This window comes from Etheostoma spectabile, unplaced genomic scaffold (genome assembly GCF_008692095.1).
Source record: "Etheostoma spectabile isolate EspeVRDwgs_2016 unplaced genomic scaffold, UIUC_Espe_1.0 scaffold280, whole genome shotgun sequence".
Lineage (NCBI taxonomy): Eukaryota > Metazoa > Chordata > Actinopteri > Perciformes > Percidae > Etheostoma > Etheostoma spectabile.
Window position 1 is genome coordinate 53270 of NW_022605578.1, and position 27129 is coordinate 80398.

The 27129-nt window shown below is 40.0% G+C and overlaps 1 protein-coding gene and 1 long non-coding RNA gene across 5 annotated transcripts in view; one reads left to right on the top strand and one right to left on the bottom strand.

Moving 5' to 3' along the window:
- The first annotated feature begins 425 nt into the window (after positions 1-425).
- LOC116685986 (casein kinase I) overlaps positions 426-27129 on the top strand; it is a 35218-nt gene continuing 8514 nt past the window's right edge. Inside the window, exons 1-10 of one of the 4 annotated variants that reach the window (XM_032510918.1) lie at positions 426-1162; positions 1451-1557; positions 7857-7983; positions 9120-9218; positions 15262-15345; positions 21556-21695; positions 22083-22161; positions 23729-23803; positions 23883-23989; positions 24395-24548. In XM_032510918.1, the coding sequence (XP_032366809.1) occupies positions 1040-1162; positions 1451-1557; positions 7857-7983; positions 9120-9218; positions 15262-15345; positions 21556-21695; positions 22083-22161; positions 23729-23803; positions 23883-23989; positions 24395-24548 (1095 nt within the window). In that variant the 5' untranslated portion in view covers positions 426-1039. Of the gene's footprint in view, positions 1163-1450; positions 1558-7856; positions 7984-9119; positions 9219-15261; positions 15346-21555; positions 21696-22082; positions 22162-23728; positions 23804-23882; positions 23990-24394; positions 24549-27129 lie in introns of those variants that run through there. The other 3 variants (XM_032510916.1, XM_032510919.1, XM_032510920.1) reach the window with 3 other exon arrangements.
- On the bottom strand, positions 6409-26721 carry LOC116685987 (uncharacterized). Its single transcript, XR_004331104.1, has 3 exons — positions 26549-26721; positions 7827-7829; positions 6409-6419 (listed from the first exon to the last, which is right to left on the bottom strand). It is a non-coding gene; the product is annotated as an uncharacterized LOC116685987 (long non-coding RNA).

Sequence of the window (27129 nt, forward strand, 5' to 3'; positions counted from 1 at the left end):
CTGTTCCCTCCAAACATTAACCAGGTCAAATGTATCCATTATACAATTAAACACAGCGTTAGGGGGTTTTAAACAGGTTAACCCTTTGAAAATACGTGTCTTTTTTTTTTTTTTTGTGAATTAGATAATTTTATTTTATTTTTTAGATTCATTTTATTTTATTTTTTAAATCAGATTATTGTTGTCGTTTAATGTTTACAGTAGAACTTTACAGTTTAGTACTAGCACCCAGAGGTAGAGCAGACAACATAAAAGTCCTGACCACTGTAAATCTGTTATCCAAGCCTGCTTTTACCATAGTTAAGACTCACATGTGTAACCCTAAACATAGAGAACAGCTCGGAGGCCTCAACTTGAAATACTGTATGTAGTCTATCACTTTGCAGCGCTCGTCATGAGTCTTGATTGTAGTATTTCCGAAAACACCTGAAGGTGTCATGAGATAATCGCCTCCAACGGAAACCAGCTGAGAGAAAGGGTAGAGAAGACAAGATGGCGGAGTGAGTGGGTTGCGCTTTCCACAGACTGTTGCGACCCTTGAAGTTTGCTGAAAAGGCCCTTCAAGGACTAAAAAGATTGAAAAAAAGCAACATTGCCATCGGATGTTTAATTGAAAGGACCGTTTTTGCTACTCAACACGGAGGAGGTCCGGACATTTTTTTCCACGGCGGTCCTTGCGACAGCGTTAGCTTGATGCTAACGTTAGCCACCGTTAGATTTCTATAGCAGCTACGAGGTAGCTGGGTGGTTGTTGAAGGCCGCAAGCTTTTTAGTTTTGGATGTATATACTTCGATACTGACACGGCTTTCCGTGTTTCTCGGAGGAGGTTTTATTTGAACGAAAATTGAGTTTAGCTAGCTAGCTTATGAATAAAACGAACACTGTCAGGAGAAACTTGCTTGTTCGGTTATCTGTCGAGACAAACAGCTAACGTCAGTCCATACTCATCAGGACTCTGTATGCTCTGCTGACCGTCGGGCCGCTAGACTGCCACACACAGTTTCCTAACGTGAATCGGGTGGTCATCTGGTGGATATTATGGCGAGCAGCAGTGGGTCCAAAGCCGAGTTCATAGTCGGTGGAAAATACAAGCTTGTCAGAAAAATTGGATCAGGATCTTTCGGTGACATATATCTGGCCATCAACATCACAAATGGAGAGGTAACGTCATTCACTGCCTTACCACTTTTGGGGAATTTGGTAATCAGTTTTTCTACCGATCACAACGGTGGCTGAGTCAAAGTATTTGAGGCCGATAGATTGCTACACTGCTTTGTGAAGTAGCCTGCCAACAACGTCCGCTAGCGGTAAATTTGATGTAGCTAAGCTGCTACACGATGCATTAATCGGCAGTATTCGTGTCACAGCGTGTGCCACGATATGTCGTTGCTGTGTCCAATGTAACGTTGGAAATATAAATGTGATCTTTTGTGTATGTGTCCTTTTCAGGAGGTAGCTGTAAAATTGGAGTCGCAGAAAGCCAGACACCCACAGCTGTTATACGAAAGCAAACTGTACAAAATCCTACAAGGTGGTGTCGGAATCCCACACATCAGGTAACGTCAAGTGGAATTGTTTTCACGTTACCGACACTATTAGTGTGGCCAATGATTATATATGTGTGTGTGTGTGGGGGGGGGGGAAGACAACTAATGCTAAAGAGACAGCAGCCTTGTTGGCACTAGGCCTGCTAATCTCTGACATTACTTAAAACGCTATAGGAACGATATATTTTCCCCGAACGCTTCTCATCGGGTTTTCACTGCATACGTTGCTATGTATCTGTCTTGTTAAGACCCCGTCTGTGCACTTTTATTGTGATTAACAGCTGTTAAGGTTGAGGAAAACCAACTATATGGTTGGAAATGGCCGCTCCTCTTTTGTTGCGTTAGCTCCCAACATGTCTTCCCGTACCCTGTTAGAAAATGGCGGCCGAGCACAAGCGAAAACAACAACCCAAGCCCCACGGTAGAAACGTTTTCACCGCGTGATTTCAGTCCTAAATGTGGCCTTGTCTCAGCCTGTAACAGCCTGCCACACAACATGTTTTGTCGTGTGAAGTATCTGTTATGAGTGAGTTGTTGCCCAACAGAGCAAGTGGTAACGTTTGAGAGACACGCTGGGCCCTACATTTCCAAACTGTAAACTACAACTGTAGAATAAATACACAGTGCACTTTTATTCATAGTGTGCCGTTTGACCTGTTATGTTAATATTATGAATAGACATATGAAATTGACTTGTTACAGCAGAGGAGTTGCTAACACTTTAGGAGCATGTGGTATTTATCTATTTATTGGATACAAGGCTGTGTATGTGCCTCTATTGAAGAGGTAAGTAATAATGGTCACTGCTTGTGCAATGAACATAAATATGACTCTGTGCACAATATAACATAAATAGTATACTGAGGTTTCACATGTGATGAGAAGTCATGTGTTGATGTAGGCCTAGTATAAAACAAATAAGTTAGTTAATGTATGGCCGTGGCAGGATTGTTAAGTTTTGTGTGACTGAGATACATCAAGAGCTTAAATGATGTTAGGGTGACAGGAGGTGCAAGTTATAAATCAAATAATAAAGCAGGTTAACCCAGCTTTATTCGCTATTATCATGGTCCAGTTTGTGTGATTTTAATCACCTAACATATCCATTTCACTTATGTATTATTGGTAAATGTGTACATATTTTATATACTTAATACTATTTTAGAATAGTCAAGGACTGGCATGACATGGGTTTTTAGAAAGTCAAACACTTTGTGTGGTGATAGGAAATAATCATGTTGTTCATTGACTTTGTCACTGGTTGTTATACCAACCATAATCTGTCTACTGTCTTGTTCATAATTTGTTTGAAAATAGAAACTCTACCTTTTAAGCAGTGAAGTCGGCGGTGAAGCCGCCACATATTAAAATGTTATATTTGATCACATCCAGAAAACTTCATGGAGAACAATGAGGGCAAAACCGCACCACTGGTCAGTTTTAACCAAATATGCGCTGGCCCAGCTCAGCTAAAAACGCAACTCCAAAGCCGTCGGTGTGTTAGTGTATCATTAACTTACAAGCCTGCTCTTAAAGATGTGATCTTATCACAGGCAGCTGCCTTGGCCATGGACTCACGGCAGTGTGTCGTTGCTGTTTAATGCAGTGTTCCACTGCAAGATGAATATAGGGGGAAACACACTGGATATTTACCGTTATTTTTGGCATTCAAGTCTTTTTCTGGCCTGTGCAATAATATAGGAAACCGCTGCTATACAGATTAGTTTACACTGTTCTCTTGTTATTGGAAAGTCACCTTTTCATTAAGCATAGCTCATTTTTTAAGGAAAAGTATCTGTCTACCAGACAAAAAATACCAACATTTGACTGGTGTTGATTTTCCTTTGCCTGTTCTATATCTGGCTTAACAGCGCTAACATGCACAGCCTTATACAGTACAGCTGGCACATGGCTGACTAGAGACAATGAGTGTGGAGCCACGATGACTTGGTTGAAACCTGAACTCTGAACAGGCACACCTTTTACAAAGTAGAACTGCATTGTAAGGTGACCCTGTCATAGATATAAGCAACATGGGTCGGATGCCAATTGTGCATTTTTTGTTTGCATGTCATGGCCGTTGTAGAGTTCTGATGCTGAAAACACAAAATTCATTTTTTAGGCACCACAGAGTTGTAAAACTAGCATCGATCTCATGAATATGAAACTGTTATAACAACTTACAGGTTTTGAAGCAAAGCTTTTCCACCTGTACTGTAATGCAAGCAGGGACTGATCGTTGAATCTTTGCGCTGGTAATGCTGGCAGTGTTGCAGCAAAGTCTTGTCCAAGCCTGTTCAACCTGCTGATCCTGCTGCCCCTCCTCCACTTTGACTACAGCTGGGTCATAGTTGCAGTCTTTTCTTCATTCTTGTTCTTTTTTCACACTGAGTGAAACAGGTTCCTTTCTAATAATTGTTGTAAAACATGTTCTATTCATTTAACCCACAGATGATCAATGATAAAACACAGAAATAACAAAATAAAATTAATAAATTTTATCCTTCTTGTCAATACGTAAAAATAAAATGTGCCTTTTTGGGCGGTTGACTTTTGTAATATGAAGAAAATGATTTGCATTCAAATTACTCGGCACTGGCATAAACTATTAAGAATCAAAGCTATGCTGCTTCTGTGGTGTACTGTAGCATGCTAGAGGCCTGTACTACGAAGAAAGATTTGGCGTTAATGAGGTAACTTCAGGTGCAACCCAGGGTTTTCTGTATCCCGAGGGTTAAATCGCCGTGGTAACTTATGCTGAATTTATGCTTGATTGATAATGGCGTCACTGTTTGCGAGAGAGAGAGGTCAACATTCCCCGATGAGTATCTTTATGAAAGATGTAGGTTTTAAGCAGAGGGCATTACCTATAGGCTGTTTGTGTTTTACGATGATAAAAGTACTGATTATTTAATGGAGTCTGGTGGGTTTGGTGATGGTGGTTTTGCCTTTTAAATTGATAAATGTAAAAACATTCAAATGTTGGAAATTACAAGTGTACTTATGGTCAGATCTTGTGCTTGACTGATAAGGCAGTGATATTGATAACGGTTGTAATTTACGCATAACAGCGTCAGTTTTGTTTTTGCCATCCCTTCCTGTGTTTTGCCTGTAAAACTGTCTGTTTTCTTCATATTTATGTAGAATTCTAGTTTGCTCTTCTGATGTTAAATTTATGGCTCTGGTAAATGTTCGTAATTGGTCATGCTGTGCAAACACCGCCTCTTTGTGAACGCGTCTCTAGATTGGGAAGCCCTGGGTTGAGTGAACTAGTCGTTAACCACCATCGTGACACAGCTTATGCGGGGCCGTGGTTGTTAGGGTTAGTAGAGCAGGCAACTGAAAGAAATCCAGGGCATGTTGATCTTTATTCGTAGTACATGCCTCAGGGGCCATCAGCAGCAAACACATCAGCATATGCAACCTAACCAACACTAGCCATGATTTAGCACTGCAAAGGACATGTTGTTCTGGTATGTGCAATTACATGTTTTTATGGTTCTGTAAGTTTTCTGTAAATTAATTTGAGAGTTTTAGGGAACTGGGGGAGTTACATTCTTCTATGGAAATCTAGACTAATTATTGTTAATATTTTATGAGATTACAATATTTTTCGTTCTCTGCATGTAAAAATTGTAAAAATATAAATTAATAATTCAGTATTTCCCCACCAGCAGTTTGGAGAAGAATTTAAACAGCATTGTTTAGACCTTTCTATTGGGAAATAAAATTTACAAGTTAAAAGTTAAGAAAACAAACATGTCAAAAGGCCTACTTTGGCTCCAGCCTGGAAATCCAGTCCCAAATCCGAAAGCGTTAATGGTCTGGCATCGAGTAATTAAAGTCACCCATCTCGTGGTGCGGCACTAAGTACATATTTGAAAAATCTCACTGCACGCAATTGGATAACACTAGGACCAATCACAACACTCAGGGTGACGTATCCAGAGCCCCATACGCTTAGCTACCAGCGGTTGGCATCTGTTTAGCTCGCCTCTGGCCCGTCTATCTGATACACCGATGTGATTGGTGCAGCACGAATACAATGACATAGATAATGAGCAGCATTACTTGATGCCAGAGAAACTCGCTGAGCAAATTGAAATTGTGCTCTCGCAAGAACTTTGCATTTCCAGGGTGCTTTGGTGCTTTGGTGCTTTGGCTTTGCCTTACGGTGTTACAACACTTTGAACTGTGTTTTGGTGTCAGATTAACCTCAGAATTCACAGATCGAATGCTTGAACTAGACCTGTACCTGAAGTTACAGAATGTTACACGTGCCCAGACCAGTACAGCCACCACAGTGTTTGACAATAGCACAGTCAAGGGGCATGCATCATTTAAACGTTGCAAAGTTCAAGTAATTGAGTTGTAACACAGGCTGATTGATGTACACCTTACCTACTTTTAACTCTTAGACCAGGGCTTGAAGTTAACCTTTTGAGGCACTTGTCCTTTTAGACAAGTACATTTACGTTTCACTTGTCAATGCACAAAAGTGACTTGTCTGGGTAAATATTTTTTGTTTTGCTAATGCAGAATTTGAACAAACCGTTGAAAGCATTTAAACACTATCAACATTAAAACATTCCGGTTGAAACAGAAACAAATGTCATCATAGATTTCCCCTTCGACCAGAAAAAAAGATTGTCCAGAGTCCATAATATAAAGTAATATTAACACGTGGTGAGGCGTAATGCCTGGCGCATAACGTAAAGTAACATGGCATTTTATTTAGTTTTGAGTTTAAACTTGTCCAGTGGGGCAGGTACATTTCTCTTCCACTTGCATCATAAAAAAACTACTTGTTGCGGACAAGCCTTAATGTCGAGCCCTGTCTTCGACACTCTTAATCTGATAAATTGAGTTTTCTCTTTCTCTTAATGTCTTTTGCTAATGTAAAAACAACAATATGACATATGTTGACCCATTCAAAACGACTATCAATGTGTGCCTGACCTGTGTTACATTGGCTCAGAGAATGGGTTGTTCTCTCTTATGGTCATGGCAACTGCTATTCTAAAAGAAGTGCACTTGAAATTAATTCAGTTGTGTACCATAATTGAGTACAAAAAATGTAATTTTCACTTGTGGGATAATAAAAGTATGTGTTGTCTTATAAAATGCTGTAATTGTTGCCCTCATTGTATTGCTTATAACAACCCAGCTGTTGGAGTCACCAAAATATTGTAATTATCTGTAAAATACACCAACGTGTTGCTGTTGAAAAACCCAAGACCGTTGAATGTGTTTCACTAGCTTACCCTCATAGAGATGGAGGTGCTTAACACACGTCATAAAGCAAAATAGTTGTTTATCATCATGTTAGATGTTGTTTGCAGATTTTGTTGGTACTCTTCTGTACTTTAATGTGCTTGTAGGCTTGCTAAATCCTTTAAGTTTGCCAAGCTCAACCTCAGCTAACTTGTAGCAGTCTCTTGACACTTGTGTCTCTCTGTATCGCTGTCTGCCTACCTATGTAATTACCAAACCAAAAAACATCTGGATGTCAACAAAATGGTGCAGGCCAAATGCTCTGCTTGTGAAATGCCCTGTGTGTGTGTGTGGTAAGAAGCTGTACAGAGGAACTATTAGACCTAAGGGTGGACGGTGTAAACATTATAGAAAGAAAACTGGTATGAATTTGCCCTTACGGTACAAACTTTGAATAAACCGTGCTGACCGGTAGAGCCTTAAAGGTGCTCAAAGCAATGTCATGCGTGTTTTAGGCTACATTTGTTGTCACATACAGAAAACCTCTCACTATCCGTGAGCTGCCTGTCCCCAGAACACACTGTAAAAACTGCGGTCTCTGTAGACAGCCCAGGGTCTACAAATGGCAACAAAAACAAACTGTGCCCGCCTGCCCCACCAAGCATACACAAACAGTGTTCCAGCCAATAACTGACAAGAAGCATTTGGGGATGGGGGGGGGGGTCAGTGCAAAAAAAGCACAGGAGGGAGGGGGTTGGGATGAGGAGGAGCGTGGGGCAAGCTAGTCTCGTTTTGTTTGAAAATACTTCAGACGACAAGTAACGTCACCCAACATCGCTGGAGCACCTTTAATTATGCTTGACCCAAGGGGGGGGGGGGGGGGTAGTCTGGCATTAATTCTCATCAAAGTAAAACAATGTTTCCTATTGTTGTATTGATAATCCTAATCCTTTATAAATGTGCATTACCACTTCTTTTTTTATTTTTATAAAAGCCTGAAAGATCAAAGTGTTGAAGTTGGTTCTGCCAATGTGCTGTGATCCGTTCAGATTGAACACAGACACACCCTTATAATGTCACTATTTTGTTCCCAGGTGGTATGGCCAAGAGAAGGACTACAATGTCCTAGTCATGGACCTGCTAGGACCCAGTCTGGAGGACCTCTTCAACTTCTGCTCTCGCCGCTTCACCATGAAGACAGTTCTTATGCTGGCAGACCAGGTAGCTAACACTCAAACACATCCACCTGTATGAAATCTTCTGAATCAGTGAACGTGCTGAGAAACACCGTTCTATAGGAGGGTGTGCCAGCTGGTCTGGTTTCTAAACTACTAGCTTTATCTGGGAGTAAATATGAACTTTGCTTTGGTCAAAGGTAAAGAAGATTTTTTTTTTTTTTGAAGTTAACTTTTTGCTGAAATTCTATTTAATAGGATTTCATGTGGCCATACATGACACACACACACACACACACACACTACTGCCTAAACAGACTGACTGGTCACTGGTCACCTTCCGTGGACGTTGTTATGACAAGTGCGCTTATACATCCATGGGGCAGTGTAATTCAGAGAGCCGGTTCAGCGTAGATTAAACACAGCAGCATTAGTCAGGCATTAGTAAGAGGGATCGAGTGACGTTGGGCCTGAGTGAAGCAAGAGAAGAGAGGCACCGCCAGTGAGCACTGTCAGTCTCAGCGTAGTGGCTGTGTGAGGGGACAAGAGGTGGCACAGACCTAAAGGCAGAGGCATGTAAAGTAGAAAAGTGAGTTAATAGTAACCCCAAAGCTTCTTAAGACACTGTGGCTTCATCTGTTAATACTGTCGATAAAGTGAAGGGCATCACGTGGTGACGTGGAGTGCACACAGCACACCTCTAAGTTTGCACTCTTTTTGCGGTTATGTTGTGGCACAGAGTGACATTGTGATTGGATTAATCATGCAGCCCTAGTTTTCACAGACATTTTGACATGTCATGGCAGGAAAGCAAAGGTGTAACTAAGGATGTTAAAAAAGGGCTGTGCTAGCAATGATGTTATGTAAGCTGCTTCATTGGCTTAGCTAACTTGGATACTTCAATCAATGTTAGGTAATCCTGGGTTTTTCATGCTGTAACATGTGAAAATGTCCTGTGGAAATAGGCCTACTGGGGACTTTAAATGACCCATATTTGTTAATGACACTGAACTTCTCAACCTGATGTGCCTCTTACATCGCTGGACAGGATAAGCTGTTTGTTCACAAGTTGAATTGATGGAACAACTTTCATTAAAAATGTAAACCCATTTTAGCAAGTTATGGAAAGGATGGTAATTAACTTTGTGAAATATTTAACTGTGGCCTTCTTTTCATCTTCAGATGATCAGCAGAATTGAGTATGTACACACAAAGAACTTCATCCACAGAGATATCAAACCAGACAACTTTCTCATGGGCATCGGCCGTCACTGTAACAAGGTAAGACCTGTCCAGGTTCTGTACATACTTTAACTATGGATGATCAAAGCTATAGAGCTGTTGGCAGATGTTGGACAAGTTAACTTAACAGTCCTGCTCCTGAGCCGATCTACAAATTTAACTTTAGTAATGGCGATCTCTCCATATACTACACTTGCTACCTTTCCATGGCTACGACTAGACCCACTGTTGCTGCTGTTTCAGAAAAACCATGAATTTGGCAATTGGTCCATTGCATTTTTTGTAAGCCTGCAAATGGTACCAAATGTCATACTTTGACTGACAGCAACATTAGCTGGGCCGGGCACAGCAACAACCAATAGGGGTTATCATCCCATATGAAAAAATAGTCTAACAAAGAGAGAGGACCTAACTAGAGCAATTGTATTCAATTCAAATGATGTTCTATCCTGAAAGATGTGATTGCTGTAAGGGCAGTGGAAGAGTTCTGGAAAATGTAAGTGCTACATTCATGGTGCAATCGACGACAGAAAATGGCTTTCCACAGTTAATTAATATACTCATTTGTCTTGTGCTTCTCAAGTGTAGGTTTTCTTAAAACTAAAATCAGCCTCATCAATTTCTATCATTTAGTGTCAATATGAAAATGTTGTTTTGTTAAGGTTTCCATAATGTTTCCAAAGTTTCACTGCCATATATTTTATAGTCTTTAAAATCTTATCACATCAAAGTTTGTGGATGTACGCCTGCATGTAAATCTGGCATTTTGAGTGAATATTGATCTCCTAGATAACAAAACTGACATACATCAAAATTCTTTTTTGATGTATGTCAAAGTAGCAGGCACCCCTCTATCAAAGACTAGAGGCTATTTTGGGAGTATAAAAAATAAAGTTATGTAGAATACTTTGTTCAATGAAATAAATTGCTACGTGATTAAATATATTTATTAGATAAATAAACATTGAATGAAATACAAATACCTTCCCGAAATGAATAAGTAGGCAACTAAATAAAAAATCCAAAAGTAGTTTGACAGCAGTTCTCTAGTGGTAATTACTATGCATTTTGTGTTTTAATGTTTGAGGTGTGAAAAGAACATTTTAAATAGTAGCTGAGTGTTAACTGCTTCAGCTGAGAAAATAATATGGGAACTACCCTTTGAGTCGGTCCACACTGATACCAATCTAAGTCTTTTCCAAAAGTTCACCATCCACTGTTAAAGATAAAAAATTAAAAGATAACGTATCTTCAACATAATATCCAATCCCCCAGTGATTTTGTGCAAAGGTATACTTTTGTTGGAATCATGGCCAAAAGGATCAAATTAAGACCCTAGTTACGTAAACAGCTTTTTCTTAAATGATGTTAATACCTCTTCATCATAAAGACGATTGTTGATGTAGTGTAAAGGTTGCAGGGTGGCGTAGCCCAGTTTTTGTGTACCGGATTTTTGCTGAAGAACTGATTCTGCATTCTGGACTATGATGCTGGTTTTCTAGCTACCCACACAAAACAAATATTCAGCGATATTGCCTTCTTGTGATGTAATTTGTTTCCGTCTGGTCAGAGGCGTGTGTGTGTGTGTTCAAGTTGCCTGAAATTAAAATAGAATATTCTGTGTCCGTTATTTTGAGCCCTTGCAGACAGGCAACGTCTGGCTAAGTTAAAACATGGGATATGTATTTTACTAACTTTCAAAGAATGTGTACTCTGCTGCATAGCAGGTGTGCTACCTCAGCCCAACCTCCACTGATGTTTCCCGCTTGTATGGCAGCCTTGCTGCAGCCAGCCTCTCATCTCTGACACTGCAGTTTAGCTCCGTTTGTTTGCAGATAAGTGTTGACCTCAGGATTCAGGATAATTTGGAATTCTTAAAATATAATGGAATTGTATTGAGGATTATTCCATTCCAAAAATCAGTAGGAAACGTGGAATGATGAATTGAACAGATGACCTTGTTTCCTGTAGGAGTTGTTTTCCAGCGCCGGTGCTGTAGTGTAAATCCGCAAGTTTGACTTTTTTTTTTTTTTTTTACACCGCCAGAAGATATTTTGCATGTCTGCTGACACAAGAGGGGCTCTAGACAAATCAGTACACAGTTGTAGATGTCAAATTAGGTTTTGTGTGTTCAAGTCTTCACAAATGTGTGTGAGGTCAGTGGAGATTATTTATTTTACAACCGTGTGTGTGTGTGTGTGTGTGTGTGTGTGTGTGTGTGTGTGTGTGTGTGTGTGTGTGTGTGTGTGTGTGTGTGTGTGTGTGTGTGTGTGTGTGTGTGTGTGTGTGTGTGTGTGTGTGTGTGTGTGTGTGTGTGTGTGTGTGTGTGTGTGTGTGTGTGTGTGTGTGTGTGTGTGTGTGTGTGTGTGTGTGTGTGTGTGTGTGTGTGTGTGTGTGTGTGTGTGTGTGTGTGTGTGTGTGTGTGTGTGTGTGTGTGTGTGTGTGTACGTGTGTGTGTGTACGTGTGTGTACGTGTGTACACACAGTTTAGGCTATTTGCCGGTGAATAAATGCTACAACTCCTTAAGACCCAAACTAAGTTCCCATGTGTTGCTTGCCACCTGCTGATTAAAGTGAAGGGGGTTAGCGCCAAAGTTAGACCCAGGCTTACTTAAAGCCCTGCCACACCAGGGAGACTGTCAGCTGTCGGTCCATGCTGGGCCGACAGGGAGCGTCCGTCACCCTAGTTTTTTGCTGCGTGTCCTGCAGCGTTGCCACGGTTTAAAAACAACAACCACTTTACAGTTTTTGAATATTCCCTCTTAAAAATGTATAGTTTTGAACTATACAAATATCTTTTTTGCACATTCTATCCATAAGAGGGTAAACGCACAAGCAGAGGTGGAAAGTAACAAATTACAATTACTTTGTATTTTGGGTACTTTTACATTTTAGAGTAGTTTGTAAAATCTGTAATATGTTACTATTGAACTTTGCTACATTTTAAATCAAATTTAGTTTTGAGTCAAAAACAGAAGAAATTTAAAAGGGCTCTAACGTTTTGGCAAAATATCTGAAATCAAAATGTTGTCGTTTTTTTTTTTTTTGCTTTGCCCTTAAATCTCAAAAGATCAATTTCATAAAATATAAATCAAATATTGACATAGGGATCAATATAAAGTATATCTCCTCTCGCTGTTATCAAAGTAACTATATGAATGAACCCTAAATACATTTTATATAATTACTTTTTACATTAGTTTTTTATACCAGTAATTTTACTTAAAAGTTCATCAAAGTGATCATACTTTTAATTCAGTAGAATAATTTTGAACTCTTTCCGCCTCTGGGTACAAGATATATTTATTTTAACATGTCTTATCAGCACCTTAATTCTTGTGTTCAATCGTTTCATCCCTGACTCTGGGATGGCGAGTTTTTTGTGTTTGGGGAGATTTTTATAGCAGCTAATCATTTAGCAGTGGCATTGTTAAATGCATAAAAGGGAAACCGAATGGGTCATTTTACGGTTGTGTAGCAGAATTTGCTCAATTTACTTTTTAAATTGTTTTCATACTTTTACATTTTCTAGAGTGGGATTGCATAATACCATGTTACAGAAGGATTAATCCATCTTAAAGCAAATCAGAGCTCACTGTGTGCTATTCGTAGTTGGCCTTAGAATACTGAGCAGCTGTCTTTTCACACACATGCACATTGGCTATCAGCTGGCCGATGGCTGTTTGTTCAAGTGACGCTGTGAAAATCAAATATGAGGCAGTGCAAAACACTTGATCAGTCAGCTATTATTGGCAGTAGTTTCTGAAGGAACGGCTTGGTGTTGTTGGTGCCCTAAAATGATAGTGAATTTAGTCGTGGTGTACCAGAAAACCGGCAATATGTCTGTTCAGATTTATAGGGACAAGATAATTTTATTTTATTTATAGTATCAATTCATAATAGTTATCTAGAGACACTTAACAGATAGAGTAGGTCTAGACCACACTCTATAATTTACAAGGACCCAACAGTTGTAGTAGTTCCCTCCTGAGCAAGCATAGTGCGACAGTGGCGAGGAAAAACTGCCTTTTATGGAGAAACCTTGGACAGACCCTGGCTCTTGGTAGGCGGTGTCTGACGGGCCGGCTGGGGTTGAAATGAAGAGTGGCAATAACAGTCACAGTAAATGATAATGTTGTTTGTAGTAGTTTATGGCATAGTAGGGCACTGCACGGCGTTACAAGGCACAGCAGAGCATAGCAGGGCACCGCAGAGCGTGGTAGGATGTAACAGGGCATCGCAGGACGTGTAGTGGGACCACGGCGACCGCTGCCACCATGATTTTGGAGCCTCCCTGATCCAAGGAAACATGCTGGGGAAAAAAAGAACACAAGGACTCTGGGGAATGACTCCCCAGAGCTAGGTTAGTAACAAGCATTTCTGGGACATGGATGCACACAAATGGAAAGATAATGGAGAGAGGAGCTCAGTGTGTCAAAGGAAGTCCCCCGGCAGTCTAAAACTATGACAGCAGAACTAAGAGAGACAGGGTAAAGAGAGGAACCTGGTCGGGCTGTACTGCCCTGTCTCCCTCTAGTTTTATTATATTATTGATTGTATGGTAAATTCTTCCGACGACTATGAAGAGAAAGAGAAGAAGTACTCATAGACATTGTATGTCACAGGTACGTCTGACGTACCAGGTTAGGTTGTATCTTAGTATTTAATCTCAATAAGATAAACCAATCATTGAATAAGGAACGGTTGAAGATTGGGTGTCGGCATATCCTTGGTGACAGAATTTGAATATCACTTTAGTAATTGTAATATTAATATCACTTTGTCTTGTGCCAAAACTTCTAATATGTGCGTCATTGCTTTCATATACTGTGACAAATTGTGCAGTAATATCTTTATAACCCCAATCAGCACCAGCTTCGATGTGCTAGTGCTGATATTGATATTCTTTGGGCAGAAAGATGCGGTTCAGTATCTTGTTGCCAAGTGTTGCCTCTCAACTGTTAAATGGTTTAATTGTTCATGTTCAGCGGTCACTTGCTCATGTGTCAAGGTTGAAGCCTTGGGTTGTAGTAGGCACACGGCTGTGTTTACCTAATATATGTTAGCTATCTCACCTACCCTCTGCCCCTGGTTTTATCGCAACGGCTACAGATTCTTCAATTGTATCTCTGGCTCCGGTTAGTACTGGGGATGAGTACGGCTTTGAGTCTCAATACTCCAGAAGTTAACACTATCTCTGTAAACAATGTTCTGGTATCCTGGCCCAAAGCAGTGCGAGGTCCTACATTTGTAAGCTTGTCTTTGTAGAGCTACCTTGTCCCGACGCTGGGGCTGCTGCATTGCAAAAGTTTGAGTTGATAAGTCATTACAAGGCATCTTAATGTGATACAGGTAGTAACATAGTCTATTAGACTATTTACAGGTGGCTCATTACCCATTTTTCACTTATACTAACTCGACTGTAGTACAGATTTAACCCCTTATGTCTGTCTAGCCGCCTATGATTGACGTTTTTAAACAAGAGGCAGGAACTTTTTAGTGGCCTGTGAACAACTTGGTTATGATAGTCATCGACTTCATTCTCTAGGCGCTTGTTAAATTTTTCTTTGTTAGCAGATATTTTATATGCATTTGTTTTGCTGGTGGAGGATGGACAACCATGGGCTCTTTACCATCTGCTGCTGAAATCCCCTCTATCCCCCAAGTCTTTTCTGAGCCATGGTGTTGCCTGTCTGCACTGGCCTTTATTGTCACTGTCAGACATGATATTAAAGTTTCCACATCTCCACGTTTACAGAGACACTTTTGGCTTGTTGTTACAGGGTTGATCTTACCACGGTTGTCCTGACAGAAGAAAATCACAATCATGTGGTTTCTTCTAGACTGATGGCCAGAATGATCATATCTGTACCACAAAGATTTAAAGTGGATTTTTTTTTTAATATGTAGGTCCAGCCTTGGATGTGCCTGTCCCACCTGAAAAAGGCACTGTTAGTTGTATCTAAGGGAGAAAACCATGTGGGTGCAACCAGAAGTGCCTGTTGTACTCATGCTAACTGTGACTGAAGGTGGATAGCGGCTGTGTGATTTTTGACCCCTGCCCCTCTACTGTCTGCCCTAGTGTTTAGACTCGTCAGTGGGGAAGAGGAAAAGAAGCTTGGCTGTTAGCTCTTCTCAGGACCCATCTTTCTCAGGATTAAACCAGGTGTGACCTTTACCACAACACCAGCTGCCTCACAACAGCAGTTGTCGCTTTGCAATCATACCTAACTACACTGGTTTAAAGTGAATCAGACCACCAGCACCCATCTTGCACTCACAATACCCAATGTTTGTACCCCCTACCACCCAGTGTGCACTTCATTAAAGTGAGAGAGGAAAGCAAACCCATCAGCATTGCTTAGGGAGTAGCTATTGTCCCTAGGGAGTAGCTATTGTCCCCATTTGTTGTAATAAAGGGTTCCAGTCCCTCTTGCCTACATTTAAATGCTTGTTTTTAATGTTTGTCCTGATAGTAGTGAATGCATTCATCCAAGTGGAATGCAATGATTCAGTCTGTAGTAACTCACATTAAACCAAACTCAAACCTGATCTCTGAGCCAAGGCAGTGTGGAACTTGATTTAATCTACTTGTATTATTAAATAGCAGCGTAGCTGACCAAAAGTAAGCAGTGTGGCTCCCAGAACTATTTAATTTACAATTATACCGATAAATACAAAACTTGTGTACATGCCATCGAAAAGGAAGGGCTCAAAAGCTCTAATGAGAATGGTATCATACAACTTATAGATGACCAACAATAATATATTTGCATGACTGTGTCATGAAGTCCCAGCCGAGCTGCATGTTAAAACAGAAAATAACACACACAGAAAGCAAATTGAGTTTGCCATGGGTGTGTTCAAGGCACCCTCCAGTGTATTTTGACATTTTAAATTTTCTGGCTATGTTGACTTACCACACTGTTCATTAAATATTTTTGACAAATAACTTAATTTTGTGCTCAGAAGTTGTTGCTAAAAATGGGATTAGGATTTATGTCTATAGTAGAAGCTGCAGGTCATACGTCACCCTCCAAGATTGCGCAGTTGGCTTAGTTAGGGGTATTGGCTATTGTAACTTGTTACATTAGCTAACTGATGAAACTTTGGTTTCCTTCACCTTAATTCAGTGTTTTGTGTTATTTTGATAATAGCCTTTGTGAATGCGTTGAATGGATGCAATCAATGCAGTGGATTACACAAAATCCCAACTTCAGAAATGTTACACTACTGTCTCATGCTGTCTTCTTTATTGCCTCGACCGAAATGTTTGGATGTTTGCACCGTGCACCAGTCTTTTACAGGTTCAGTTACCGGGGAGCAGTGTTGTAGTCAAGACCACCCAAACCGTGAACAAGTTATAACCAAGACCAGAGTGTATCAAGGCTGAGACTCCCACACTGCATGACATGATAAAATGCTAACTATAGGCACTCCTCAAATTCATCTGAAAGATCCACATCCCCTTAAAAACACCCACATACAACAAATTTCTTTTCAGGATAAATAGATCATATATAGTGGTCACTGTATCGCAATAATCAGCCACTGAATTCTGAGGAAATAAGAAAAAATGGGTTTCAGTTAATTTAGAAGGCATAATACTGTAAAAATGCTGTTGAGTCCGAGATGAGACCAACTCTTCCAAAAAATGTTCCCAAGGCCAATCTCCAGTACTAGCGCTGCTAGGAAACACCCAGGTTTAAGCCCAGACACAAAGAACCTCGCCATGCAGCAACAAGAGAAAAGTCCTGTTAGAGAAAAAACCTTTTTAGATGTTCTAAATGGCTCACATTCTAATATTCAGCGGCAGGGTATTTCACTATTTTCAGTACACCTGCCATGACGTAGCAGGCACGACACCCAAGTCGAGGCTACATAACGGCAAGGAAAACCGGTGAAATACACTCTGGTTCACAGGGGAAAAAATCAGGGGCAGACTTTACCATCAGGCAATGTAGGCAACTGCCCGGGGGCCCCAACTACAAGGGCCCCAAACAGCTATACATTTATTATGTTATGATGTGAAAAATATTGAATTGTATAACTATTCTAACTCATTGTTGCGCAAAATAAGTAATGGCTAACTTAGCTTGTTTACTTTATTTCTTTACATTTCTGTCACCCTAAAGCTCCCGCCGAGCCCTCTTAAACACATCTGTCAGGAAGGGATGTCCCAAACTGCTTAGTATTTATTTATTTATTTATTTATTTATTAATTAATTATAAAAATAACTAAGTCAACAAAAGAAACTGAAATGTACATGTATGTCTTATTCTTAATCCATTTAATTTAGTGCAGCAAATAAGTCTTTTCTCTCAACAACAAAACGGTTATCTGTAGGATCCCAACAAGCCCTAAACTAAAAAAAAACTGTCAAGTTCCGCGCTGGACTGACTGACTATTGACTATTACGCGCTTGTCCAGCGCGTAATAGTCAGTCTTTTGGTTTTGTTCTCCTGTTCTGATTTCGGCTCCAGGGAATTACAGCCAGTACGTGAGGTTTGGCGGTGGGATCACGGTAGAAGTGTGGAGAATTGGAGTAATCTGCTTCTGTTAAATGGATGACTAAGGGCTGGCAAGCTACGAGACACTCTCTGGACGGACACTTGTGAGAGGCAGTGCGCCATCTTGATGTGAAAGTCCCGGCGTCCAGGCAGTCTGGAGGTGTGTTTGTAGCACAGGGCTGTGTGATTTATAGGTGGTGATCACTTCAAGCTGATGTAAATGATCAGAGGAAGGTAATCTGGGTGAATGCCAATCCCTGATCAGTTTTAAAAATACCCATATTGGCTATAATCTGGTATTTGTAATCGGGATAGGGACATCCCCATTTTCAGTTTAATAAAGTATCAGGGTTAGAAAGTTACATTAAAGCATGGGGTAAATTAGCGGGGGTAACAGTAAACAGTGTTTTCCCTGCAGTAACTTTTTAGTGTTATGACTTAGTATGACAAATAAATATATACAATTTGAGTTCAAGTGGCTGTTCATGTAGGATATCAACTCATGCTTGTTGACTCCAGGGAAATGAAGATGTTTACACTGCATCCGTGTTCAGAAACACACACACACACAGTGAAATAATTCACACAGCGGATATATTAATTTGTGTCATGGTCGTCACCTAGATACAAAGAGAAGCTCAGCTTCTGTGAAGCTGCTTCATCAAAGTCTAAGCAAACTGTCACTTTCCTTTTTTGTTGAAAAAATATCGCTCATTCATCTGCTTCAAGTGAAAATGCTCAGTTACATGATTTAAAAGTAGTTGCTTATTACTGCCAGAGTTTTGAAGGACTTTTCAAAAATGAAATGTCTGACCAACTCATCAACCTGACCTGGTGTCAAATTCAATTAGAATCAGCCCCACTGGACTTTCAGCAGGCAGTTGGTTAGCAGTAAGCAAAATACTTGATAGTTTGAATGTTTGATAGTTGTGACAAACCTAACCAGTATTTTACTCCCTAATGTCCCTGTCTGGAAAGCATTAACTGGATTTTCAGTTTTTAAATCTGGATTTACTTCAGTTGTTTGTTTCACATGAGCTAGTGAAATTGTACAAATGAAATTACCATTTAGCAGCACTGTAACTACACGTGTAGCGCTGTAACAATTCCAAATTTGGCTATACAATTATCAGAAATACTTGCAATTAACAATATAATTCTTTCATTCAAATTTTAAAAATAATTATTTGTATATTAATTCTTTTAGACAAATTAAAGTTTTTAATGTATCCCAGAATACATCTTTTGGTTAAGTCACTGTTAGATGAAGTAAACCAGGCAAAACATTTTAACCTTATCAGGATGTTTGGAGTTGCTATGGCAATAAGTGACGGCCGCTGGCATAGCTTTCCAATTGGCAATAGTCAACACTACAATGTTGTTGTGGTATTGATATTGATGTAATTTGGCCCCAAATATTGTGATATTCCATATCGCCCAGCCCTACACATATCCCCGTGGAACTGAGCTAACACAATGTTTCCGCTACAGTGTTGTCATTTACGGTAACGTTACTAATTCAACAATTCACAGTAGTAGATTAAACACAACAGGCTAACGTTACATTACTAAAATGCGTGCTTTCGTGGATTTTTGACGTTTCAAGGCCAACTTGACTTGCAACTGCGGTTGGGTTGTCCTAATAGGATAGCTAGTGTTCTGTGACACAACAGCGTGCACGCAGGTATTGTAAACGTGTTTGATGGATGCAAACCAGTGTGAACCATGTCACGTATAACGTGCTTTAATTTTTAATTGGGGTTAAACCAGGGAACCGCGATTGCGTGCGGTTAGACATTAAAATGCATGTAGGAAAGCTTTCACTTAAGAAAGCATAATAAGTAAAAGATTGAAAATGTAAAAGATTGACTGGCTAATATGGTGACACACTTCAGGTGTACTGGGGAGGAGATGCACCTTAAATCGCTCTAACGCAGTCTATTTACACCAGTAGTTTATCTTAATTTACCGGACTTTCAAGACACAAAATGTCTAAGCGGCTACACTAGATTGTCTGGTATGGTCACATTTGGTCATAGCATGTTATATTATGCATGGACAAGGAATTTCAATACATTGTGCAAGGTGACAGTATAATATTGTATTAGTTTTCATGATGTGTTCACTTAAGTGGGTTTGAAACACTTTTCCGATAGGGTTTCTCTATAATAATGCATCTAGTTTGAGAACAGGGGATTTTCAACCACTGGTTGTGTTCCTTTTGATAGTAACTAAAGGGTTGTAAATCAGTTGTTGTCCTTACTTTGGCTTTGACTGTGTTCTGCTTAAGTGTAGGTTGTCACATCAATAGTTTTTCATGGCAGTAGAAGCCCTCTCTTGTATTAGAACACTTGTGAGATATGACCTTCATAAGGGCTCAATTCACGTTGATGATTTAATAAAACAATCACTAAATGCACTAGTTGTAAAGATCTTGTATACCTTATATTGACCAACACCTGCTGTTAATTTAATAGCTCCAGTCTATAATGGCATAACTCCTGGATGGTAGTGTGTGACATTTATCTTAAAATTAGATTCAACTGTTAGCAGTGCACTGCAGAGGTGGGCTCTGATTTTATTATACATCAGAAACAGATTTTTCAGCTTTTCAGTGCTGGATTTGGCAAACATTAACGAGCTAAGGGTTATGGAGCAACAAGGCTTGTCTTAATGATTGAGGATGTACGCAGATTGATAAGCTGTCACAGAATAACATGAAGGCAGAGCCTTCAGCCTCAGTCATTCCCTGCCCTGTTGAACTCCTGTTATGCTGAAACAGGTACTCTTGCTGCCGCTCCCAGTTGCGTGTTTTGGCCTAGAAAGCCCTTATATAGCCAGGTTGTCTGGACGTTTCGATTCGCAGTTGGTACATGCATGGTGAGGTTGGGATGATTTTAGGTTGCCTTTTTGGTCTGCTTGTCCATGAAGTGTTCAACTTGTGCCTGACCACGGAGTATACCTTGGATGTTTACAGTGCTCTAGTGTACGAGCAATAAGAATTACAAATGACATCTGTCATTTTAATTGATGACTCTGCAACACTGTTACCCACCATAACTCAACCTCTACAAATGTAAATGTAAAGAAGTGGCATGTCAATCAAAATGGCCGACTGAGAAACATAGTTTTAGGAAAGCTAAACTGCAGCTGCTAAACTGGACAAGTACGGCACCCAATACATTTTAGGAAGTTGAAACTGGGCAGCTTGAGTCGAGTGGGAAACGAACCAACCTCATTCAATCTACAATGCATTAGCACAGTGCTAATTGTATTCAGCTGCTGAATCTTTTGTATCCAGAAATCATAAGTTAAATACCATCTTTCATAGCCTCTTTACTAAACTGTTTTTTCATTAATTAATCAGAGCATTTGACTGCATCTAACACTGTAATGACAAATGTGTGAATAATTATATTAACATTTTGTATATCTTGTTGTATACCTATTTTTTCTTTCTTTCTTTTTTTTTAACAACCTGAAAAGGTTCTTTAACACTTAAAAGAAAAACAACAATGCCCCATCACTATTATACTGTACAAGGGGAGGTCAAATCTGTCTGATGCAGCTTTCTCAGAACTCAACTTAATTGTGTAAGACTACTGTTACCACATTGAAGCTATAAGTGACTTTTATTTAGTTGTTGACAGGACACTTTCCCCCTGTGCATGGTAATGCTGTAACAAGGATCTCCTTAATCAATGCAATATTGTTGAGAAATACATGTTATGTAGCAGGACTCAGCTAAAATTAATTAAAATCTGTAATTTTGTGCATTGTCATTTCTTATTAACTTTTGGATTATCATTGCTCTTTGGGACGTCTCCGAAAAATAACAACCATGTGTTCTCTCCCTCTCTATCAGTTGTTCCTTATTGACTTTGGTTTGGCGAAGAAGTACCGAGACAACCGAACACGACAGCACATCCCCTACAGAGAAGACAAGAACCTGACTGGCACAGCACGCTATGCCTCCATCAATGCACACCTGGGCATTGAACAGAGGTCTGTGCAAATGTTTAATTTCATTAAATTCATTTGGATTCATTCATCAGTTCAGTCATTTAATTAGATTCTCAAGGACAATTTTCCAAAGAAAATCAATGTCCCCCTTTTTAGAATAAATGTTTCTAGAAATAAAACTAATAATTAAAATGGTCTTGGCATCTGAAAACACGGGAACTGGTTTCTCAGTTAAGCTTAGCAAACTTTTGGAAGTTGCTCTTTTTCCTGGTCTAACATTGGTGCAACCAGCTTCTCACTAAATGTTTCATTTTCCATTACAGTAATAAATGAAATGTGTATATGATGTATATAATGCATATTTATGAATACAAATACGTTAAAGAGGCAGTGACTATTATATTTGATCAATATTGTTATTGTGTGCAGTCGCCGTGATGACATGGAGTCGCTAGGCTATGTGCTGATGTACTTCAACAGAACCAGTCTGCCGTGGCAGGGATTAAAGGTATGAAAATATAACCAACTGTCACATCACAATGTCTTTACAATTAAATAGTCCCTTCTGGTCTGGCTGCCAATGCCGTTGCTATGGAACACTAGCAAATTTATCTTTTTCATCATGGGCTAGCCTATTTATTACATATTTGTCTATTTATTTACATTAATTTGTATGTTCCCGGTTATTGTGCAACCACAGAAACTGTTGAGCATCAGTAGGATGACTTTGAAAACTGCTTGTAGCTTTTGCATTTCTTGTCTTGATGGGGGTTTGTTGCTTGTATTAGCAAGGACGTTGCTCCACTTTCTCCGGTCACTAAGTTTTGGCCGCCAATAGCTCTGGAGGGAGGTTTTGCACTTGTGGCAACTCAATGGCCGTAATCTCTCGTTTCAAGACCCACGTCCGATTCAGTTTCTGAATCATGGGGCTGCAGAGGTAGTGGTTAGTGTATTTCTGCGTTCTTGCTTACAAATTCTGGGCTACATTGTTGCAAGATGATTGCTCTGTAGTGTACCTGTAACACACAGCAAATAACATTTTCTACATTTAGGCTGTAATATGGGTCATTTACAGTCAGGATAGCCAAAATACCACTATATATTTAAAACTAGGTCACTTGCCAAACCTTGTTGGCCCTGCATTTCACTTCTTTTTCTAACTTAAGTCATAAGGCTAGTGCGTCCATGGCTAGGTGGGAGAGATAATTCTCTGTGGATGAAACTGGCCAGGATTGTCAGGTTATTCATACATAAATCCGCTTGTTCTCTTTATTTTTCTCCAGTGGGTTATTGTGATTCTTTGTATGCTCATTGAAGGCCAATGTTGCATTCCTAAGGCTGTTTTTGTCCCTCTTTTAATGATGAATGACGTGGGTTTGAGCTTCCAATAGCCTTCATTTCCTCTGCACCCAAAGTGTAGTTGAACATCAAACCACACTTTGTTTACTGGCCCCTCAGGGGTGTTGGGATCCAGCACTGTTGTCGAGTTGAAGTCATCTTCTGATGTTGACGCAACGGTCATGTCGAGTCCCTTCTTCCTGTGTTTTCACAACGTCTCTGTCTTTGAGGAGACCCAAGGACCGACAGAGCTGTGGGTCATTGATGTAACGATTTTAAGTTGAACACAGAAACCAACGTAGCTGCTCAGGCCTTTGAGGTCAAAAGGTCATTGACCTGCTCTTTTGACACTGTCTTGAGGTCTAAAACTACACCTGTATCCATGCACCAGTCACAGCCAGCACTTGACGGCCCATTTTGTTTGCCTAAGCGTGTTCAGTTAACTTAGTTTTTTCTCCAGTTGGTCGACCTCCTCTTTACATAGCTTTGCATGTCATTTAGCAGGTGTATTTTCTTCTGGAGATGGGCAAGTCTCAGTCCATTCCTCTATTGTCAGGGTTACTAAACTACTACAACGGCAGCCCGTGAGCTCTGGTGCCAAAATTGTGATGCTGCAGAAATAGTAACTCAGATGCTGCATTTATGTTGCAAAAGTGAATGTTGTCAGAGTATAAAAAAAACAATGGCATGGTAGTATGATAATACTAGCATTGTTAATGTATCTGTGTGTTTTTCAGGCTGCTACAAAGAAGCAGAAGTATGAGAAGATCTCAGAGAAGAAGATGTCCACCCCTGTTGAGGTCCTCTGTAAGGTAAGAAAATGTTAAAACAGGCACTGTGGTAAGGGATCTCACTCCACATACTTAATTTTGAATGAATTCGTTTTTCCAGGGTTTCCCAGCAGAGTTTGCTATGTATCTGAACTACTGCCGTGGCTTACGCTTTGAGGAGGCTCCAGACTACATGTACCTGCGCCAACTGTTCCGCATCCTTTTCAGGTACACATGCTACACATACATAAGGCAAAATGCCATTTTGCTGTGGCCAGTCTTGATGTCCGCCCTTGTTCAGGTCTGTCATCTGTGCTTCTTCTGAGAAAATGTATAAGAGCGAGTTTGCTTTTAGTTATTAAAGTTAGTTATTAAAAGCTGCTCCAGTTCATCAGTTTTTGTTGTCATTCCTCTGTTTGTATACTGCTATTTCTGTTGTAAAAATACATGAACAAAGCAAGCTACATTAAGGGAAGACTGATTTCTGTGCCATCACCTCTTCTTGTCTAACTCTGCCCTCCAATCTCTTGCGTCTTTCCCTTATTCCCTATGTTTCCTATGTCCTTCCATAACCAATTTCAAACAGCAGATTGTTGGGATATTGGGATGATGTGGTATTTCTATCTATTTTAGGACTCTGAACCACCAGTATGACTACACATTTGACTGGACCATGCTGAAACAGAAAGCTGCACAGCAGGGGGCCTCCTCCGGGGTCCAGGGCCAGCAGGCACAAACCCCCACAGGCAAGCAAACTGACAAACCCAAGCCTAACATGAAAGGTTAGTAGCAAACAGCCAAGCGACGTTTTTTTACAGACACCAATTGCTCATATATTCATTCAGTATTTTATTTAGGACTATTAGACATTGTTTTATTCCCTAACCTACACCCCAGTGCCACTTTTTTTTAATAAACAATAAAACACCAAATTGGAAATCAAAAGCAAATAAAGCTTCTTATTCCGGTTGGAATGATGAAGCCAAACAGCATTAAAAGTTTCAGGAGGCACCCTAAAAGAACAGAAAATCCCAAATAAAATAATTGATACAATTGGTCTGTCTTGCAGAAGCAAAGACGTCCTTGGGGAATTTGACTACTAACTTTGCAACCATGCTATTCTGACCTTTTGTTGGGACTGGACAACAAGCTCTCTCTGTTGGGACAATGTTTTAATGCTGACCAACTCACTCTGATTACACACCTCTGACTCTTCTGTAGTCTGTCTTTATTAACATTCCCTCTCCAAACTGGATCATGTTGAAAATATTTTCATTGTTTTCCCTCCTTACTTAACACTTGTTTTCCCGTGCTATTTGACTGTGACATTAATGATCCATACCTGGTGTCAAGCAGATGGAGACTAGGTGTGTCTTATTGGAAACGGCAACCTGAGGAGTATTGGTCCTTCAGGACTGGAATAAAGGGTATACCCATGATGTCACTGTATGTGGACGTTTCCGCTGTCACTCTACTGGGTGGCAAGTCAGGTCTGCCACGGTACAATCACACAGGAAACAAAAAGATGGCAAATGCCGTAAAATGGTAAAGAGCTGTTGTGTAATTCGCCAAATGATTTGAAATAATTCAAGCACAAGTTCTGACAACTAATAGAAGAGAGACAACTTGAAGTGAAGTGAGTTTTTGAGAGGCTGTGTAACGTTGACTAACCAAGCACATGGTTTTCCAAATGAAACATTGATTCAGGATTGTGCAGGAATATACTTTTTAGAGCGTTGTGTTTTTGGTAAGGTCTAAAAGTACAGCATGGTAGTCAAGCAACACCAGGAAAGACAGTCAGCAATACATTCAAAGAAGGGGTCAGCATGGAAAGAGCAAGGGCTCTTTTTTTTTTTTTTTTTTTTTTTAAAGATTAAAAAGTTCTCTTTTGCAGCATTTAATTAAACAAATGCTTAAAGACATTTAAACAGTTTTTGTTGGCTTTTGTGTTATTCTAAACTTTGACATTAATTTTACCGCAAATGCATCAGTTCCAAATATTGATATCTGGTCTCCTTGATTACCGATAATCGGTATCAGCCCTTAAGAAAACTCATCAGTCAACCCATATTTTTTTGAAAATACTTGTTTACTAGCCAACCCTAAAACGTAACTTAGAAGGTTTGACAACTCACTGTAGCTGTTGGTTTTTCCGGTCGCCGACGGCTAGCCTGTCGAAATTAGTCGAGGGAGGAGAGTAAAGATGGAAAGCTCCTAAAGCTTAGTTCCGTATGAATGCACGGATAATTTGTTGTTTTGTTGTTAGTGAAAAACAATATTGGCCTCATTTAAGAAGGACATTTCATCCTATGGTGTCTTTTCCCTCGCATTCAGAGATCGACTCTTGTAACCGGAAAACAAACCGCAAAAGTGAGTTATTTTTAGCAAACTCTGAGTTTCCCTTCGGGGATCAATAAAATAAAGTATTTCTGATAAACTAAATATTCTCAATGCTTGTGTTCATGTGTAGAGCCCCTGGTGATCCTTGGAGCAAAGTCTCATGTTATCAAGCTTCTTAGTGTTTTAAAAATAGTGATTTTGATGCTATCGTAGTAGTGCCCCTAGCACTCCCATTCAAAAGGCCATTTGACCGCAAAACAATAGTACGGTAAACCTTTACAGTGGCGCTTCTGTCCTAATTGTGCTTTTAAACAAAAGTTTGACTCGGGTCCAGTCACAAAAAGACCCTAGGTTGCATTTTGGCGAGAGTTTCACTTAAAGGGGAGTGGAGCACCGAACTCCAGCTGACCCCAACTCACACTGCAGTTTTCACAACTCCCAGCCAACTCTGGGGTCCGTTTCAGGAAGGAGTGTTAACAAACTGAGCCTAACCCTGAACTCTGAGTGGATTTACTCTGAGATGGGAAACTCTGAGTTTTCGGTTCCAGAACAGCTGATTTGAGTTGGTTCAATCGACTCAGAGTAGGTTCATTCAAAGTTAAGCGTGTGCACCACCACAATAAAAGACTGCATGACTGGAGCCACGATACTACGATTCACCATGGTAACAACCACAAACTTACTGGTCGATGGAAAAAACCATTCGCACATACTGCGAGTTTGAACATGTATTTAGTTGAGTCAATGTGTAAGCACTGATATAGTGTATTTATTGCATATTTAATCACAGGGAACTTATAATATTACTGGTGAAAATGAATAGGCTACATCTATAAGTTCATTTCGGTGTTAGCCTGCGAACAAAAATGTAAACTACCATTAATCCTATTTCACAGTGAGTCCCACTCTTCTGATGGTGCTTTCCTACAGTGGTGTTACTGACATGCTCCGCATCAACAACGGTGTAAAGAAAACCGCCGTTTGCAAAAAAAAAGTAATGCGACACAAATAATGTGCTGGGATGTAGA